At 41.3% G+C, this 20392-nt stretch overlaps 1 protein-coding gene across 1 annotated transcript in view; it reads left to right on the forward strand.

Moving 5' to 3' along the window:
• Positions 1–2744: 2744 nt before the first annotated feature.
• The window catches only part of EIF2AK2 (eukaryotic translation initiation factor 2 alpha kinase 2), a 36703-nt gene continuing 19055 nt past the window's right edge, over positions 2745–20392 (forward strand). The window contains exons 1-10 of the mRNA XM_058551430.1: positions 2745–2940; positions 9650–9784; positions 10145–10262; positions 11789–11934; positions 14184–14310; positions 14601–14680; positions 14849–14945; positions 16557–16579; positions 17974–18036; positions 19680–19802. Coding sequence (XP_058407413.1) covers positions 9666–9784; positions 10145–10262; positions 11789–11934; positions 14184–14310; positions 14601–14680; positions 14849–14945; positions 16557–16579; positions 17974–18036; positions 19680–19802 — 896 coding nt within the window. The 5' untranslated portion in view covers positions 2745–2940; positions 9650–9665. The remainder of the gene's footprint in view (positions 2941–9649; positions 9785–10144; positions 10263–11788; positions 11935–14183; positions 14311–14600; positions 14681–14848; positions 14946–16556; positions 16580–17973; positions 18037–19679; positions 19803–20392) is intronic.

Here is a 20392-nt window from a genome sequence, read left to right on the forward strand (position 1 = left end):
AGGAGACACAGAAGGGAGTGAGAATGGAAACTAAATAAAAATTAACAGTATCTAATATAGTCCACCCCTTTTACCAATAATCTTTCAAGCAAATGACAAAACTATTCTCCCACCTAATGAAGCTGTTCCCTCCTTCAAATGAAAACATGCTTATCCTATCCCCTAAATCTCGATACTCATTTCTACATGATGTCCCTTCCTCTTCTATTTTAGTCACAATCCCACCTTCAAACACTCTTACCTAAAGACTATCTTATAAAATGAACCACCATCAACAAATCTCATGTAAAAGGAAAGGGAAAAACAATCAAAAGAAGTTCATTAATACATATAAAAACAAAGCAGGAAGAAAAAATGTGTAGGTTCTATGGTCCTTTATTCTTCAACTGGTCATGAGACCATAGTCAGTTATAACTTCCTTATTTATTGTTCCCTTTGCCCTCACACACCTGCCCAGCTGGTAGAGTGACACAAACCTTCAATCCTGAAGCATCTGAGCCCTTAACAGTCTGGCCTGTGTTGGACAGCTGTAGATTTCCACTAACATTTATCATTGAACATGGAATTACTAAAAAGAACCTCAGAGAAACCCCTGGTTTGAAGACATACTCGTCCCTGACAGCACTGTGGCTGCATCACTATTTTCTCTTGGTAATTCGTATCAGTCAGCCCAGCCAGTTTGGTAACCCCCTTATTTTCCTTTTTTTTTTTTAATTATTTATTTATTTATTTATTTCCCCCCCCTCAAAGCCCCAGTAGCTAGTTGTATGTCATAGTTGCACATCCTTCTAGTTGCTGCATGTGGGACACGGCCTCAGCATGGCCGGAGAAGCAGTGTGTCGGTGCGCGCCCGGGATCCGAACCTGGGCCGCCAGCAGCGGAGCACGTGCACTTAACCACTAAGCCACAGGGCTGGCCCAACCCCCTTATTTTCTTGATGGCTTGATGGCATGATGAACCTGCAACATCCAGAAGCAGTTTCACCCACATCATTTTCCCCAGACCTCCGTGTCACCAACCCTCTGATCTTGTTCCTTCCAAATCTCTGAATATCCAGCTAAATTGCTAGCCACTGGTTCTGTCCAAGCCACTGGCTTTCTCTCCTTCCAAGTGACAACTAAATGTACTGCTCAAAGTTTTGCCCACTGGGAGGATTGCCTTTCTCCCACTATCTTTTAGGGCCACCTCCCAGAGGGGCTATAGTAATACATCAATCCACTTCTGATTAATGCCAGTGTATTGTGCTTCATTCAGATTTTTCTTTCTCAATCATCTGGCCACAGGCAACTCCACATGAGTTCACAGATGCGGGCTGATAGAGCAGGAGGGAGTGCCATGGGGATCTTAGATATTGCCATAATCACCACTGAAATCAGGGAGCTTTTTTCAATGGCAGCATCTCCCATAGACATTCCCCACCTACAGTGGCTGCCCAAGGACGCTGATGTTCCCCACTCCAATGTATTTCTCAACGAGTGGTGCAGGAGGGTCCTCTGGATCTTCTTGGGGGACATAGATAGGGAGTGAATGAATAGGTTACACACGATTAAAGATGGCTCTGCCTCCTGCCTGCCTTCCAAACCTCCCACCAGTGCTTCACATTTTGGGAGCTTAAATCATGCCCCAGGACCTGAGTGCTTCAAGGGAAATATAGTTTTTAGCCATTGATACTCTGCAATAGCAGAGAATATAGCAGAGAAGTAGGAAAGGATGCCCAGAGCTAGTGCCCAACAGTTAATGTATAGTTGAGGTCCATCCCGGGACCACCTCTCTCCCTCACCTCAGCTAAGATGTTGAGGGTGCTGACTCCTGGTTCTAAATCTAGCTCTGCCGCTTACTAGCTGTGTTAGTTAACTTCTCTGAGCCTCAGGCCTCAATTTTCTCATCTGTTAAATGGGCATAGTAACAGCACCTACCTTGCAGTATTGTTGTGAGCTAAGTCCTCAGACTCCTCAATCGCTGTGTCAGTGAGCCAGTATTACTGTGGGAGTGTGTCATAGTCCATTAGGTGAGTAGGATTTCTTAAAAACCGAGGACTACTGGTAAAGTCTTTGGTCGTAAACTCCATGAGGTGCCGCAGGGAGCAGGTGGCTTGCGTAACTGCTGGCCTGGGCGGTACTTGGTACAGCGGCTGGCAAGTAACTGGATGGATGGGTGGATACAGATTGAAGAAAGATTATGCCCTCTGGCCTCTTCATCCCCAGCCTTGTCAATGTGACGACAGGGAGGGGTGCTTTGATGTGCAGGGCCCTTCAATGGAATCCTGGCTTTGCCACTTTCCAGAGTCAGGACCCTGGGTGAGATAATTGACTCAGTTTCTGCTACTGTAAAATGGAGCCGATCATATCCACATCCCCAATCCCACCTCAAAGGTTTGCGTTGAAGAGGAAAGGGGATCGTTGATCCCAGAGCCCAGTTCAGCGAGCGAGCGCCTGGGGTGTCCTCCTCACCCTTGCCGGCACAGGGGCCAGTTACAACCCCAGACGCCGGGGTGGGGGCCGCCGGGTCCCGGGCACGTGGGCGCCGAGCCCGCCCCGCGGCCCGGGGCCAGTGCGGGCCTGTGCGGGAGGGGCGGGCGGCCGCAGCGGGAGGCGGAGTCCGCCGGGAAAACGAAACCGAGAGCGAGCGGCGCCGCTCCGGCCGGGCTTCCGCGGACAGCAGCGGCGCGGGTGAGCGGGCGGCAGCGGCGCGGGTGAGCGGGCGGCAGCGGCTGAGCGGGCGGCAGCGGCGCGGGTGAGCGGGCAGCGCCGGGGGCCGAGCGCGCGCCGTCCGCATCCCCAGACGCGTCCTGCGCGCCGGTGAGAGGCCCCCGACCCCCACCCGCAGCGCGCTCCGAGGCCCGCAGCCGAGGTGCAGGGCCCGTCCCGGATCTGGGCACCGGATCGTGCGGGGCAGTGGGAACCGAGAGCCGTTATCGTCCCGCGAAGCATTTTTATCCGAGTAAGTGACGAATAGCCCAGGCCCGGGTTGGGGGCGGGGGGGCTGGTGGAAAACAGATACGCCCTCTAACTTGACAGACAGATGGAAAATATGGAGGCCTGAATTACCCCCAAATTGCCTAAATAATCCCTAGCCAAAAATCTCTGGCCTGAACAGTAGCACTTGTCTCGCCATTCCCGGCCTTAGCCCCCGCCCGTTTCTGTAACCCGGCCCCCCAACACCGCAGCGGCCGGAGCGTTCCTGTAAAGCAGAACAGGACACTCCCCGGCTCACACCTCCCCAATAGCTTGCCATCTCGTCAGAATCCTATAAACGGTTATCGGCCCACAGGCAAGGCTCCTTGCTCCCTCCACTCTGACCACACAGGCCTCATTGCTGTTCTTGGGGTACAGCCAAGCACACTCCTGCCGCTGCGCCTTCGCACTGTCTGTTTCTTCTTCCCGGAAAGCTCTTCCCCCGGATGCCTGCAGGAGCCAGTCCCCCGCTCTAACCTGCGCTTCTTCCAGTGTCGCTTTATCAGAGCAGCCTTCCCTGAACCACCTGCATATAAAAGAAACCCCACCCTTCCCTCGCTGTCCCCGTTGCTCTGCTTTGGTTTTCAGCATGGTACTTAGCACCCTGTAGCATTTTTTATAGGCTTGTCCGTGTTCCTCCACTCGTAAATTCACAAGAGCAGGGTTTTGTTCGCTGGTATAATCCCGGCACCTAGTACATCACAGATGCTCATTAAATATTTATTTAATGAATGGCAATTCATAAATTGTCTTTTGAATTCTGGATTAGTGAGACTTCCTATTGCCTGTGATTTCTTTAGTATAAAGATACCTTGCCAGGTGGAAGCTAAAGGTGCACTCCCTGCTGTCACTCAGGAACCTAGAATCTTGGGCAGGTTATACTCTTGTTCTTCAGTTTGCTTATTTGAACCTGAAGATCCATAACACTCGACCTGTAGTTTATTCATCTCACTAATCAGGTACCGGTGGAATGTGTGTTGTATGCCAAGCATTGTGTAGGCCCTGGAGGGGCTGAGCCCCAGGGGGCTGCAGTCTGGCAGAAGGGATCAAGACTCCCAGCCAAAGTGGCTTCTGGGCATGAGTAAGATGGACATATAACACTTGTTTGTGATTATGGTGATTTCTTTTAGGAACATGGTAACACAGAATTAAAACAAGATTTATTTAAAATAGTTGAAAAGAAACCTACTGTTTCTTTTCTTCCAAACTTGTAAGTACTTTTTCAAACATACCAATTCAGCACCTTATTAGTTTACACATATATTTCACTTAGAGTCAGACTGGCTTGTCATTCTGATGATCAGCAGTTACTTAGAGTTAAAAGTGCTGAGGATTTAGAGCATTCGATAGGTCTTCAGGTTAAATAATTGCTAAGGACTCTTCCATAACTGCTGTTCTGAGATCTGTGACCCCCTCCAATTTGGTGTATGGTCTCATTGTTGTGACTAAACTGAATGACACTTTGGTTCCTGAAAATAATGGTGGTCTACGGAGCCTTATCTGAAACTCTTGGGTCAGGTATGTTCCTGTATTGAGAGATTTTTGGATTTTAGAAAGGCAGGGCAGCATAAATCCTATCTATTATATGATATTCTCAGCAGGATTTGGGGGCAACACTCTATAATAAAACACATTTCTGCAGGGAAGTGTATAGATAGACAACAAAGTATCATAAAGACTCTAAATAGCTCCTGTCAGTTCAGGTCTAGACAGGGGACTACAAACCCACTATAAACAAAATAAACCTCAGTTTATAGTGCTTTTTGGATTTCGAAATTATAGACCAGGAGCACCATTTATTGAAGCCAATGGTGTGGGGGACTCTGCTGGATGCTTTTCATCTGATTTACTCCTTGCAACAACCTGTGAATCACGTTTTCAGGTCACTAATCAAAGGTCCAGAGAGGATTTAGCCCAGGTCTGTGTGGCTCTAAAGCCTGACTCAGTCCACCACACTAGGCAGGAATGTGAAGGCGTTGCCTTTGCTCGGACTCCTGGCACTTCCAGACCCTGCTTCCAGCCACCACTGTTGCTCACCCAACCTCTGCAGCAGCCTCTACATGGTCTCCCTCCTTCTACTCATGCTCTGCTCCCCTTTCCACACCCAGCCCCGCATACTCTGTTCTTTACAAACATCAGTCATCGTTTAAAACATAAACCCAGTCACATCAGCCCTCTGTTTAGATCCCTCCAATAGCTTCCTATTGCAATTGGAGTAACATCCACAGTCCTGACCGTGACCTACAAGGTCTCTGTGCCGTGGCACCTGCCTGCCTTTCTGATTCATGTCCTACCCTTTCCTCCTCGTTACCTGTGCAGCACATCCCCTTGGCCTTTTTGTTATCCTTCCAAATGCTATGCCGGTTCCTGCCTCAGTGTTTCCTCTGCCTAAGATACTCTCCCCCAGATCTTGGTATGATGGACTCGCTCATCATTCAGGCTTGATTTCAGTGTTGCCTCCTAAGAAGGGTTTCCCCTGACCACTGTATCTAAAACCACTTCCCTCATATCTCTGCGCCCACCTACCAATGCACCCTCTATCCTGCACCCCTATTTAATTTCATCCTTCTGGTCATCCTCTCATCCTCTCCTTTGTTTGTTACTGGACGTGGTCATTTTCTTTCTTCCCTCGTTGGAATGCAGGTAGGGACTTGTTCACGTCTGTATACTCAATGTCAGAACAGTGCCTGACATTCGATGAGCATTTATTGAATGAGTGATGAAAGGATGCAAAGAAAACAGCAGATGAAGAAAAGGGAGAAGGTGAGGAGGTTTAAAGTGGAATATTTAATTTTAATGAATCATTTTCTCATTAACCTATGCACTATCTAAGTGTTCAGCGTTTACCACTTGCCACAGGGCGTTGGTAATACAAAGATGAGTAAGACATAGAACCTGCTCCCCAAAGAGCTCGCTGACTGGCTTAAAAAGCAGTCACAGCTATGATGGGAGCTGGGCAAGGTGGAGTGGCAGGCCCACAGAGGAGTACTAGCTGGCCCCCATCATCAAAGAAGGCTGTGTTGATCCTCACAGATGAGTGGGAATTGCCTGGTAGATAGAGGATGCAGATACTGCATTCCAAGCAAAGAGAAAAGCACGTGACAAGTCACGGAGGTGGGGGAGGTCTGGAGATATTTTGGTATTCATTCATTCATTATTGAGCCCCTATTATAAGCCTGGTCCTTCCTTCTTGTAGCTCCTGGTCTCTTTTGGAAGACAGTCAGTTAAATAAGCGGTTGCAATAAAGGAGACAAGAGCTGTGATAGAGCACCAAACCAGGACCTCTTCTAGGCTGTCTGGGAAATGACATTTGAGCTGAGATCTATAGGGAAGAGGAGTTGACCCGGCAAAGGCAGCGGAAGGGGTTGAGTCAGGAGCATTTCAGGAGGGAGTGTATTGGACAGAAGCAGTTGGGGGTCAGGAAAGAGTCAGTGGTGGAGGCATGCTTTTGAGAACATCACTGTGTATGTGGAATTTAAAGCCACAAGCCCAGAGGTGATCACCAGTGGAGTCAGTGTAAGTAGACCAGAGAGGAGATTTAAGGACTGGGCCCTGGGACACTGCAATATTTAGAAGAAGGGAAGATGAAGGGGGACCAGGAAAGGAGACAGAGAAGCTTGTGAGAAAGGAGGAGAACCAGGAGAGTGTGGTATCTCAGAGATCCAAGCTAAGAAAGGAAGAGGAGGGGGAAGGGAATGAACAACCATGTCAAACGCTGGTTTAAGGACAAATAGACCAGGACTGAGAACTGACTACTAGTTTTAGAGATGGGTAAGCCATTGGTAACCTTGACAAGTACAGTTTTGATGGCTTGTAGGGGCTGCATGATTCGACTGATGTTTAAAAAAGATCACCATGTGGCTACTATTAAAAAATGGGAAATAACAAGTCTTGGTGAGGATGTGGAGAAATTGGAACCCTCGTGCATGCTGGTGGAAATACAAAATGATGCAGCCACTGTGGCAAACAATTCGATGGTTCCTCAAAATGTTAAACATAGAATTACCATATGAATCAGCAATTCCACTTCTAGGTATATACCCAAAAGATTTGAAAGCAGGGACATGAACAGATGTTTTTACACCAGTGTTTATAGCAGCATTATTCACAATGGCCAAAAAGTTGAAATAATCCAAATGTCCATCATCAGATGAATGGATAAACAAAATGTGATATGTACATTCAGTAGTATATTATTGAGCCTTAAAAAGGAATGAAATTCTGACACGTGCTACAACATGGATGAACCTTGAAGACATTATGCCAAGTGAAATTTCCAGACACAAAAGGACAAATATTGTATTATCGCACTTATATGAAGTACGTGGAAGGCAAATTCATAGAGATGAAGAGGTTGGGGAAATGGAAAGTTATTGTTTAATAGGTACAGACTTTCTGTTTGGGAAGATGAAAAGAGTTCTCGAGGAGGATTGGCAATGATGGCTGCACAACATTGTGAATGTGCTTAATGCTCATGAATTGTACACTTAAAAATGGTTAAAAGGGTAAATTTCATGTTATGCGTATTTTACCACAATAAAAAAAATCATGATGGCTGCAGGGGAGAGAAGGAATTGCAGTGGCTGTGACAAACTGGTTCTGAGGTTCTTGCAGCGGTCCAGGAGTGAGATGGTGATGGCGTGAACCAGGATGGTGGCTATAGACGTCATTGAGAAGTAAAAAGATTTGGGGGACAGGACTTAGTTATGGATTATAAGTTAAGGAGAGGAAATATCAAGGATTCCTCCCAGATTCATGGCTTTCAGACATGGATGGATGGTGAAGTCATTTTCTAAGAAAGGAAACTCCAGTCAGCTTAGGGGACAATCATAAATGCAGTTTTGGATCTTTTCAGTTTGAAATTCTTTCAAGATGTCCAAGTGGGGATGTTGGATAGAGAGATCTGAAACTCAGAGAGAGGTTCATAAGTGATATGTAAATTTTAGAGTTAATGACCAATAGATGATCGTTGAAATTATGAACATGAAAGAAATCACCTTGACGAGAAAGTATAGAGTGAAGAGAATAGGATCTTTGGACCAAGCTTTGAGGAACTCCAGCATTTAGAGCCTATGAAGATTAAGAAATGTTAGGAAGAAAGCTTGGCCATGGAAGAAGGAAAATCAGAAGAGCTTTCCAACAAGAAATGAGAGGTTAACAGGGTCTGCTTTCTGTTTCTGTAGATTTACCTTAACATCTATGGATGTTTCATATAAATGAAATCATACAATATGTGACCTTTTATGTCTGGCTTCTTTCATTTAGCATAATGTTTTTGAAGTTCATCCATGTGGTAGCGTGTTTCAATACTTCATTCCTTTTTGTGGCTGAATAAGATTCCATGTGTGGATATACTACATTTAGTTTACCATTCATCAGTTGATGGACATTTGGTTTGTTTCTACTTTTCGGTTGTTGTGAATAGTGCTGCTGTGAACATTCCTGCATAAGTATTTGTTTAAAAACCTGTTTTTCAATTCTTTGCATATAGACCTAGGAATGGAATTGCTGGGTCATATGGTAATTGTAAGTTTAATTTTTTGAGGAACCACCAAATTCTTTTCCATAGAGGCTGTACCCTTTTATATTCCCATCAACAATGCATGAAGGTTCCAGTTTCTCTACATCCTCACCAACCCTTTACTATTCTTTTTTATTATTGTTATTGCCATCCTAGTGGGTGTGAAGTGGTATCTTGTTGTGGTTTTGAATTGCGTTTCTCTAATGAGTAACGATATTGAGCTTTTCACGTGCTTGTTAGCCATTTTTGTATCTTCTTTGGAGAAATGTCTCTTCAGGTCCTTTGTCTGTTTTTTAATTGGCTGGTCTTTTTATTGTTGAGTTGTAGCATTTCTTCATATACTCTGGATACTAGACTCTTATCAGATATATGATTTATAAATATCCCATTTTATAGATTTTTTTTCATTTTTTTCATATTGTCCTTTGATACACAAATATTTTTAATTTTGGTGAAGCCCAATTTATCTATATTTTCTTTTGTTACTTGTGCTTTTGCTGTCATAGCTAAGATTCCATTGCCAAATCCAAGGTTATGAAGATTTATTTTTAGCTTTTCTTCTAAGAGTTTTATAGTTTGGGCTCTTATATTTAGATTCTATATCCTTTAGCTTTTGTTTATAATTTAAATCATTGCCACTGTCTTGGTCCAGTGAGGCCCATAAACCGGGGTCATAATTTACCCAGGTAAATTGTCCTAAAATTGATCTGCAAATTTCAACGGGAGGATTTTTGGGATTTTGTAGGAAAATCTATTTCTATGTAGCTAAATCCTTCATGATTTCATAAACTTCACTTTATATATATACTTTTAACCTTTTTCTTCTCAACATAAAGAATTCTAATTCTACTGCAGCAGCCTTTTTACCTTCTCAAGCAAGTGGACAGACTTGTACTTGACACTCCGTGGAAGCAGAGAGCAGTTATAGAGAAGGGCCCCTTCCTTTTTTGGCCAGTCGAGTTTTGAAAGTAGAAAATTTTGAAGAAGTTAGCTTGATTGTGCAGTCCGTGAGAGAGAGAAAAAGATTTGTAAAAAAGTTTTCTCTGGTTTTATGTGGGGACAAAATAAGTCATATAGAGGAGATTCTTCTTACTCTATTTTGTCTCTTAAATTGGATTGGGATCAGATTAAATATGTTCCGTGTCACTTCTTTCAAACATCTCTTCTCTTGTAGGTTACTGGAAGAAGAAATGGCCACTAATCTTTCACCAGGTCTCTTCTTAGAAGAACTTAATAGGTACCATCAGAAGAATAATGTAGCAATTCATTATCGTGAACTGTCTAAGACAGGACCTCCACATGACTTAAGGTAAGTTGCTATAAAAAAAACAGCATATCCCTATAAAATATAAACTGAGAGACTGGCAGTCTGGCACAATTCTGAAGTCAATACTTTATCTCCAGAGTAAAGTTGCCACAGAATTCTGTGAGAGTCCTCTTGGCATAAAATAGTAACTTCAGAGGACTCTAGAGAAAAAAGAGGGTATAAGCCTTTGCATGCTTCAAGATGATGTACAATTTTGCTATTTGGGGGTGACTGCATAAATTCTGTATTGAACGTAGGTTAAAACCTTCAAAAGTAGTCGTAGGAGGCAGTGGTGATCGGAACACCTGCCCTTAGATAATGCATGAATTTTATAATATTTTGTGAATTTTTTTTTATAATCAGGTTTACATTTCAAGTTGTAATAGATGGGAGAGAATTTCCAAAAGCTGAAGGTAAATCAAAGAGGGAAGCCAAAAATGCGGCAGCCAAAATAGCTTGTGAAATACTTAAAGAAAACAAGGTGAGTAATTGCCTTTTTTCCCCTAGTGAAAGGAGCTTACAAATATATTTATATTTTTCTCTGTGAGAAAATACCCACATACAGAGTAGAGCCATTTGCAGGTTCCTTTACATTCAGAAGTTTAGTTTCATCTCTTTTCCCATCTCCATTTCTGTAGAACCCTGGATGAGAATGACACCTAGGAAATAGTGGGCAAAGTTGGATAATACCTAGTCAGTGTGTCAACAGCAGTGACACACTCCAAAGTTGAACAAACGTGGGAAGGAAACAGTGAGAAATGAGCCGACAGGTTCTGGCAGGAATACCTCCCCCTAATTGAGGGAGTGCAGTGGAAAAGGACAGAGATGAAAATGATTGTGAGGAGAATGATGTATAAGAAAGGGAGATAATGAAGAACCAACACACATATAATTGTATCCCTGAAGATGAGAAGCGAGTAAATAGTACAGAAAAAGCTATCTGAAGAGATTTCAGTAGAAAATGTTTCTGAAATACAGACAGACCTGGATGCAGATTAAAACAATTCAGCAGATACGGAAAGATACAGAACCACCAAGAGCAACCTCAGAAAGTACTGAGCTCCAGCGATGAAGAACCCATCCAACAAGTGTCTAGGCAGAAGAAGGAAATTATTTAAAATGAAAAAAGTATCCTGCTGTCCACAGCAACATTAAAAATCAGCGGACAGTGGAGCAGCAGCTGTAAAATGAGACAAGAAGTCATTTACGTGTGGGACAAAAGAGGATCGTTCTCAGATATTGAGTGTTTGGAAAAATTTAGCTTTCAAGATGCTATTCTGAAAATTTTTACTTGAAGAGCTTACCCTTCTAGCCAAAATTGAAAAAAATAAATCAGGCAAAATCACAAATTTGTAAATTGGTAATGGGCCAGAAAACCAAGTCAAGAAGTGAGAAAAAGAATAACAGAATACCTTCCCCCAAAAAAGCAGAAGAAAGAAAATAATAACAATAAGGGCTGAAATTAATGTAAAAGAAAATGAAAAAGTAAAGAAAATCAATAAAACCAAAAGTTAATTCTTTGACAAGATTAATAAAGTAGAAAAACTTTGGATAAGATTTTGTCAGATATAGAATAAAAGAGGTGTGGATAACAATGAAAGGAATGATGCTATTATATCTATTATATTCATCTTTCCCGTTAAGTTGTAATCCAGGATATGGCTTTATGTCAATATTTGTTATCTTAGTTTTTGAGATTTACAAAGGGTAAGCAAGCTAGAAAGTGTTATAATATTTTATATGGATAAACGAGAAAACTGACTTTTGTTTTTCCTTATGAAACTAAATAAGTGAGGGATTCCTTTCCTATTGTTAAAATCTATTCTTGTGAATTTTTTCTGGTAGAGGAAAGTACATACTTACACTTTTACCCAAGATAATATAGTAGGAAAATACGTAAAATCTAAGTTGTCTTTGAAATTATTCATTTGGTAATTTTATTAGACAAAATAAAGAGTTAAATCTTTGTTATCATCTATACTAAACAAGATCTTTTTTTCTTTATAGAGGGTTAGTTCTTTACCACTGCTGACAACAGATAATTCAGAAAAACTTCCCATGAATTACATAGGCCTTGTTAATACACATGCCCAGAAGACACAACTGCCTCTAAATTATGAACAATACGAATCACGGGAGTCTGGGCCCAAAAGGTGAGGTGTAGTTTGTCTTTTCCTTCTGTTTCATTGTATCTAAGTAGCAGAGTGTGCTTATTTTTGTGTCTAATTTTCCAGAAATATTTGTCCTTCTTTGTACATTCTGCACCAAAGGTTTTATGTGACTTATAAGCAATTGGACATCTTTATAATTAAAATTTTAAAATGATTAATTGCTGAAGACTTGATATACCATAATTGATCAAATCTGAGTAATCCTTTATTTCTGAGGTATATCTCAATGGTTTAGTCTGCAAGAAACCTAAGAGACTATGGGGTGCCCCTGCTTGTGGGATGTGAACATTTCCCATCCTCGAGGTCACAGTGGCAGTGGCTGTGTGCAAACAGCTCTGTCACACATGCAGAATGACTCTCTTTCCACCGTTGTCAGATTAGAGAGCTGTTTGTTGTTCAAATTTGATTAAATGATGTCACTTTCCACGCAAGTACCGTGTATTAAAAGGAATGAGTTTTCGCCCTAGACTGTGAGGATACCAGAATTTGAGGGATATGATGAGAGGGACAGACTGGAGCTTCAGAGTTACCAGGAACGTCACCAGTGAGCTCAAACTTTGGAAGTGAGGAGAAAGATTGGATTAGAACTGAAAAAAGCAGAAAGCAAATGAGCATGAGGGAGATTGTTTTTCAGCTACAAACAATCAGTTAAATGAGAAAGAAGAAAAAAAAAAATCTAGATGGTAGATAGTCCTAGCAACCACTTGAGGATACTGCCCTCTGAATTCACTCAGCTGTTTATGTTTTACTTTTCACTGGGATGGCTTTTGTTTAGGCCAGAACCAGGAAGAGAAAAATGTGATAGTATTCATTGGAATGAAATACAGATCTTCCTCAATTTCCAATAGGATCATGTCCTGATAAACCCATCGTAAGATGAATATATCATAAGTCAAAAATGCATTTAATACACCTAACCTACCTACAATCATAGCTTAGCCTAGCCTACCTTAAACATGCTCAGAACGCTTACATTAGCCTACAGTTGGGCAAAATCATCTAACACAAAGCCTATTTTATAATGAAGTGTTGAATATCTCATGTAATTTATTGAATACTGTGCTGAAAGTGAAAAACAGAGTGGTTGTCTGGGCACAGAATGGTTGTGTGTTGGTTGCTTACCCTAGTGATCTCATGGCTCACGACATCACAAGAGGGTATCATACTGCATGTGGCTAGCCCTGGGAAAGATCAAAATACAAATTTCGTAGTATGGTTTCTACTGACTATGTTTTGCTTTTGCACCACCGTAAAGTTGAACCGTTGTTAAGTTGGGGACCATCTGTAGTCAAAACTGAATTATGTGGATTAATCTCAATAAATTAAGAGGCTATTTTGTTTTTCTGTAGCGCACCTGTTTGGTTCCTTTGAGTAAACGCTCTAACATTAGATACCTAAAAGACAGAAGTCTATTTATGGGGTGCCTGGTAAAAATAGGAGCTGTAGAATTGATCCAGTCACTCAGCCCAGCTTCCTAATTCTCCCTTTGGGGTGTAGCAGGGAAGATTCACGCTGGTTGGGTGTGTTTCCCTCAATGGCAAATAATACTAGAATAATTTTGTAGTTATATAACTCCATGACATATGTTACCATGTCCATTGCTTTGCCACCTTAAATATAGTTTTTGTATAATTGTCTAAGTATCCTTGCCTAACCACAAATGTCCTTACATCTGATATGAGGAAGGTGTGGACTTCAGCATGGGAGTTTTGCACTTTGGGGATTTTCTTAGGTTTTCATGTACATAAGCAGGGGACAGAAAATGCTGAAAAGTGAGAGCAAAATCCATGCTTTACTCATCTATAAAACTGTACTCTCATTGTTTCTCTTCTAGAAGCCCCACTTTCTCTACTGTCTTTTTCTTTCCCATTTGAGCATCTCTGAAAAATTCACTGGATCTCTCTCTTCCTTCTCTACCTCCATATCTTTTAACCTTTGGGGAATTTTTAAAAATCACCATTTAGTGCCTTTGTGCCAGATCTTTCAATGAAGCAACAAAGATGTAGAAGTTGCCTGGAAGATGCAAGCTGACCCGTCGGCTAATCCTGGTTATTCTGGCAAATTGCTGAGCCATTTTATTGATTAAATTATACACGATATGAAATATAAATCCACCTGTTAAATTTGTGTTATATTAAGGCCTTTTTGTTAATATGTGGTTTTTTTCAAACCATGAGTTAGATTTACTATTTTTTAGTATTTGGGTAAATACTCTCCATCATTTCTCCTAGGTTTCATTGTAAATACAAAATTGGACGGAAAGAATACCCTATTGCTGTAGGGTCTACTAAACAGGAGGCAAAGCACTTAGCTGCTAAACTGGCCTATGAGCAGATACTCTCAGAAGAAACCGCAATGGTATGTACCGCCTTTGGATTTCATTTTTCTGTTTTAAAATTCCCTCGGAAGTTGATTTGAGGTTTGACTCTGTTTACATGATGCCATGACAGCCAATCACGTAGCAGAAGGATTCCTTGATTCTGTGTCCTACCTATAAACTGTCTGTTAATCTCATGATTGTTTATGGCTGTGCATTTGGTGAATGTGGGGAAATAAATGTGGTAGGTAGTTAGCGCACAGAGACTGAGCCGCTGCGGAGGAGTAACTTAGTTGCGCTTAAACCTGCTATGGGGCCCTCTGTCTTTCAGAAAGCTGAGTCAAGGTACTCTGGTTCTTTCTCTGCTGCGTCCGGTGACTTCAGGAGAGGCTCTTCTATGACAAGCACGTCGTAAGTATGGACAAGCGCATCTGACATTGAACAGATTCACATTGCTGCCTGAAAGAGCAAAGTGTTATGAACATGTTTCCTGGTTAAGGAGAACTTAGAGAAAGAAATTACTAATCAATGAAAAATAGACAGAATTCATAAACTAATAGTCATCCCCTTTTCTTCTAGTGCTTCTGAATCACCATCTGAAAGTGACCACTCAGCAAGTGCGTCAGAAGGAAATTGGAACAGTAATGGTTTAAACAATTCCTCTTCGTTTTCTATGGTATGATATTAGTCTCTCAGCTTCCTGGTTTATCTTATTTTTCTTTGTGTTTTTGCATTTAAAAATGACCCCCAGTCCCCAACTTTTATTTTTACCTCAGGCATTCTTACTAAATAATAATATTTGGCAGTCTTTTGACTCTCTCTTTTCTTTATTAACCCCCATTCCTCACATGCAAAATTCTTCCTCTCTTTAATTCCGTCTTTCTCTCCCTACTCACCTTCGTGTTTTCGTATATTCTTAGGCTCTTCTTTCTTATCTTCTACCAACTGTACAGTACTTAAAAGGTTCATTAATACAGTTCTGCTTCTGTTTTAAAAAATCAGAAGTAAACTTAAAATAAAACCTAAACTTAAAAGTCAGATAATTTTTGTGGCTATGATTAGTGTTACAAAAGTATCCTGTTTATGAAGAACTACAAACAAATCAATAAGAAAATGACAAGCAACTCAATAGAAAAATGTACAAAAGATCTGAAGAGACTATTCAGGGAATAGATATCCAAATGGACAACAAATATATGAAAAGATGTTTAACTTCACTAGTAATCAGGAAAATGCAAATCAAAACAACAGATACCATTTCAAACCCATCAGATTGGCACAATTTGAGTCTGAGAGTACTAAGTGTTGGCACAGCTATGTTCCGATTATAGCTCTTGTACACTGCTGGTGGAAGTATAAATCTGTGCAACTGTTTTGGAGAAGAATTTGGCAATATGTAGTAAAGTTGAGGATGTGCATGCTGTACCGCCAATCAATTCCATTTCTAGGGATGTCTACTAGAGAAAGGCTGGATGTGTGCACAGAGAAGCACATATAACCATGTTCTTTGCAACATAGTTTGTAATAGGAAGAGATTAGAAAAAATATAGTCCCATTAACAGAATGGCTAAATTAATCATAGCATACTCATCATGCAATACTGAGGCTGACAGGAGATATGATCTCAAGAAATCTTGATCTGATGCTCTCCACTCTGTGTCAACATATTTTAATTGGTAAAAAAAAACCACACCAAAAAAACCCCTCACAAAGCCTACCAGAATAAAAGTGAATATAAATGAAGAAAAGCTATGTGAAATTAATTTTTGAGAGCAAAGACTCCTCTTTTTTGGTAAATATTAAAATTAAGTTATTAATTTGTGCTAAAAATGAAAAAAATCAGCATGGCAGTTTTTAACTGGTGATCAGATCAGAAACCTTTGGGGAATGATTTTAAACTGGACGCTGGGGCTCTGTCTGTGTCTTTAATCATCTGTGGATGATTGTGATGCACACCTCCTGGTTGAGATCTGCTGGCACAGAGGATTGCCAGGGAGGCCATATTCTATACCCAGAGAATCAGTGCTTCCGCAGAACATACCCTACAAATGCCTTTTTTGTCCTTCCCGCCATATCTGGCTGCTATAACAGATGAGAACATTGATATAGCCAAGTAAACTGGGAAGCAGGGCTTGATGAGAGTACACAGATTGATGAGGCTATTAATCTTACAGAGAAAGAAATGTGGTCACAGAACCATGTAGAAATGCAGCAGGAAGGTAGCAAGAAAAAAGCCAGATAATTGTTTTAATCATCTGAAACGATTTTCCATTTTCTTTTGTTATAGAACGGTCGCAGGAAGCCGAAAAGGTGAGTATCATTATGCATTGAACGTATTTTGAAATGAATTCAAAATCCATTCAAACGTATTTCAAACTTAGTTTGTTAGACTTATTTATTAAATCTACAGTATTTATAGAGTATTGGACACCTTTTTGAGTGGAGTTTCAGAAGTAGAAAGCATGGTTCACATCACAAAAAATTTGAAGTCTACAAACAAATAATTTTAAATATGTAGAGAAATCTTTGAATGTACGCACACACTACAATGTGGACATAAAGGCCTTTGGGGGTGTTGCCCAATTACTATTGGGTAAGGGCATTATTTTGGGCAAGGCTGACAGAGGAAGTAGGCTTGGAGAGGTGTTTTTAAGAGAAGTACATTATTTTGCAGACTAGCAGGTAGGATAGAGATGGTGTAATAACTCAGATAAGAAAAAAAAGATCAAATGTTATGTAAATTGTGGTGAATTGATTTCTTTAACTGAGGAGAAAAGCAAGGATGTAAGTATAGCCAGCAATGAGAGTGAGATGGCAGCAGAAGCCATTATGAGCCACCATTATATTCTGAACTGTAGGTGATGTGTGGAAGAAAGATGATTCTTGATGTGGGTGTTTCGATGGAGAGAAGAGAGGTCTGTGTGTGAGATGATCAGGCCATCAGCCATGGTTATAGTGACAGTGAGGAGGGATGAAGAGAATTTGTGAGACAGACTACAGGAGGAGTAGACATAACTTGAGGGAATAGAGTTACAGTAGCTGGGTGAAGAAGAACAAAGGAGAAAGGATTTAAAGATGGTTCCTTGTGGATGAGACGCAGACAAGAATCACGGCACTCATGGGTTTAAGGAAGTTGAAGAATCGAGGGCTTAGAGGGAAGATTGGGATTTGGGTGTGTTTAGTTTTAGGTAGCATTTGAACTTCCTGTTGCAGGTGGCTTACCGCCAGTAAGGAATTAAGGACAAAGGAAAAATGACCAGAATGAGAGTACAAGGAGATGTATTTCCTGGTGGGAGAAAAGGAGAGGCTAGTGGTACGCCAACCATGAATGTGTTAAGGCAAAAAAAGGAAGCAGGAAAGGAATGAAAAATTGTTAGAGGACAGAGCAGAGCCATAAGTATATTGTTTATAAAGAAAAAGGTTAACAGTTGCTACCCTATTATTCTAATAGTTGACTCAAAATATAAAAAGCCTAGTGCATGGCATAAAATCTATTCTAAACAAGTTATATTCGATTTCAGTTTTTTTTTTTAAGCTTCAGTACATGGTTGTGTATCCAAGCTGTTAATTTTAGTTCTCTATGTGAGCCGCCGCCATGAACCCCGGGCCGTGGTGGTGAGAGCACCAAATCTTAACCACTAGACCAGCAGGGCTGGCTTGATTTCAGTTTTATTTGAGTTTTACATTCTTCTCTTTACTTTTAGAAGTTTGGCACCTACATTTAACTCTCCTGTGAAAGAAGAAAATGAGTATACTGTGAATGACAGGTAAGAGGGAAAACTGTAAAAAAGAATTTGTTTAAAAATATGTTTGCTCATTCAACAAAAGTTTCTTAAGGGACTGTTGTTCATCAGGCAGGTTAAATTCATATTTCTACCTGAATAGTTTAATTGTTTCAGCACAGTCAAGCCCACAAAGGATTATGTCTCTTGGAGAAGTCAAGTTTAGACGAATCTGAATGGAATGTGGTACCATAGATCTTTCTGAGGCTTCTGTGGATTTCTCTGACGTCTTTGGAAATTTTTAATATTGAAAGCAAGTATTTCTATGAACTAGTTATTTTTTTTCGAAAAAAGTACCCCTGCAGGAATCAGAATAGATCCACTTCAATCTGTTTTCCATTTTTCTCCAGCTCCGTACCAGTTTTCACTTTGAAAAAGGGCTCCTCTCTTGGTAGGTCATGTTTAAATAAAATATCTAAAACAAAGGAGGCCTATTTGCAACAGGGGGACATTGAATATAAGTTTAAAAAAACCAATAAAGAATTAACAACTATTTAAGAGGAACCTAATATATTAGGTACCTGGCACTGTGCTGGGCGTTGGATTTTTTTCTAGGAACAAATAGAAACAGCTGCTGCCCTCATAGAGTTTTGTGGGGATTACATGAAAAAATCTTTAATTACAAACTATGGTCAAAGGGCAGAAGGAAAAGCCGTGATGTGGTAAGAAACGAAAACGAGACCCTTGGATTTAGAGTGAGGGTGAGGCAAGGCTTTCTCTGGGGTCACGTTTGTGGGGAGGCCTGAAGGATGAGTTAGCACAGGGAGGTGAAGAGGCTCTGTGGAAAATGCAGAAGAAAAGCATGTGGGAAGGTGAAAGTGGGGAGGGTGATGTGAATGTTCAAGGAGCAGAGAGAAGGCCGTGTGCTTGGAGTGCAGTGAGCAGCAGCACAGTGTGTGGGATAAGCTGGAGAGGGAGGGAGGGGCCGAATCATATGGCCCTGTAGGCCATGTAAGGGCTTTCGGCTTTTTGCTGAATGCAAAGGTAGGCTAGTGGAGGGTTTAGGCAATAGAGAGACATGATCAGACTAAGTTTTTTTCACACTGGTTGCTGTGTGGATCATGGATTGGAGCGGAGGAAGGAGAGGAGGTGGAGTGTCTAGTTAGCAAGGTACTGCAGGCGTCTGATGGAAGCCTGGACTGGTGTGAAGATGGAGATGGGAAAAGAGGGCACGTACCCATGATATGTTTTGGAAGTAGAATTGGCGGGGCTTAATGGTGGCTTGTGGGCCATGAGGGAGAGGGGAAAACCAGGTCGTTCCAACCCGAAGCAGGCTCAGAGCACATGCTCCTTTCTCTTATAACAGCTAGGTGGTATCTATGGAACACAATATGGTGCTTCTTTCTAAAGTCTTATATACTTGTGATAAGATTCTTTATCATGGCTTTTGTACAGACTGGAGTTCACTGTGACTCCCAGGGATGATCTGTTATGTTGGAAGGAAGAGGGGGAGAAACTGTCCTTGGTGATTCGGGAGTTTCTGTGAAGTGAACCTTCTCATTCAGAAGGGGAGAGTTGTGTTTGTTATACAGCACGTTTCACCAGTGACATTAAGGGACAGTGAAAGGGTGGCGGTGGGGGGTGGCGAGCACTGAACCTCAGAATAACAGTGGCCTTTATCTTTTAAGGTTTACCAAGGATTTTACAGATATAGAAGAGATTGGCTCAGGTGGATTTGGCCAGGTTTTCAAAGCAAAACACAAACTTGATGGGAAGACTTATGTTGTTAAACGTGTTAAATATAACAGCAAGTAAGTGGTAAATGTTTTATTTTTTCGAATGAGAAGGTGTGTTGTATCTGCACTGTTCTTTCTTATGTATCTCTTCCTTATTAGTGTATTATTAACTTTTTCTAGTCCTCCTTAAAAATGTCATGCTACCATCAGGAGCTTGGCTTATGCTGAAATGATTTCACTTTACTATGGTTATTTCAATTAAAAAATGGATATACCATTGATCATCCTTTTGAGGCTGTCTTGGTGAAAACTGAAGTTGTAGAATCATTTGGCTTCAGGTGGCCTTTGAGATTTTCTAGTCTCATCTCCTTATTTTACAGATGAGGAGACTGAGATCCAAAGATAGGAACTGATATGTCTAAGGTAAAAAGCTCGTTGGTAATTGTTCTGCTTGTCTATTGTTGCATAAAACACCACTCCAAAATGTAGTGGCTTAAAAACAAGTTATTATTATCTCTCATCGGTCCTGTGAGTTGATTGTGCTCATCTGGGCCATTCTTACTTAGGGTGTCTCATGCATTTGCAGTCAGGAGTCATCTGAAAGCTTGACTAGGCTGAACATCCAAGATGGCTCGCTCACATGGCTAGCAGTTGATGCTGGCCGC

Source organism: Diceros bicornis, chromosome 12 (assembly GCF_020826845.1).
Source record: "Diceros bicornis minor isolate mBicDic1 chromosome 12, mDicBic1.mat.cur, whole genome shotgun sequence".
Taxonomy (NCBI): domain Eukaryota; kingdom Metazoa; phylum Chordata; class Mammalia; order Perissodactyla; family Rhinocerotidae; genus Diceros; species Diceros bicornis.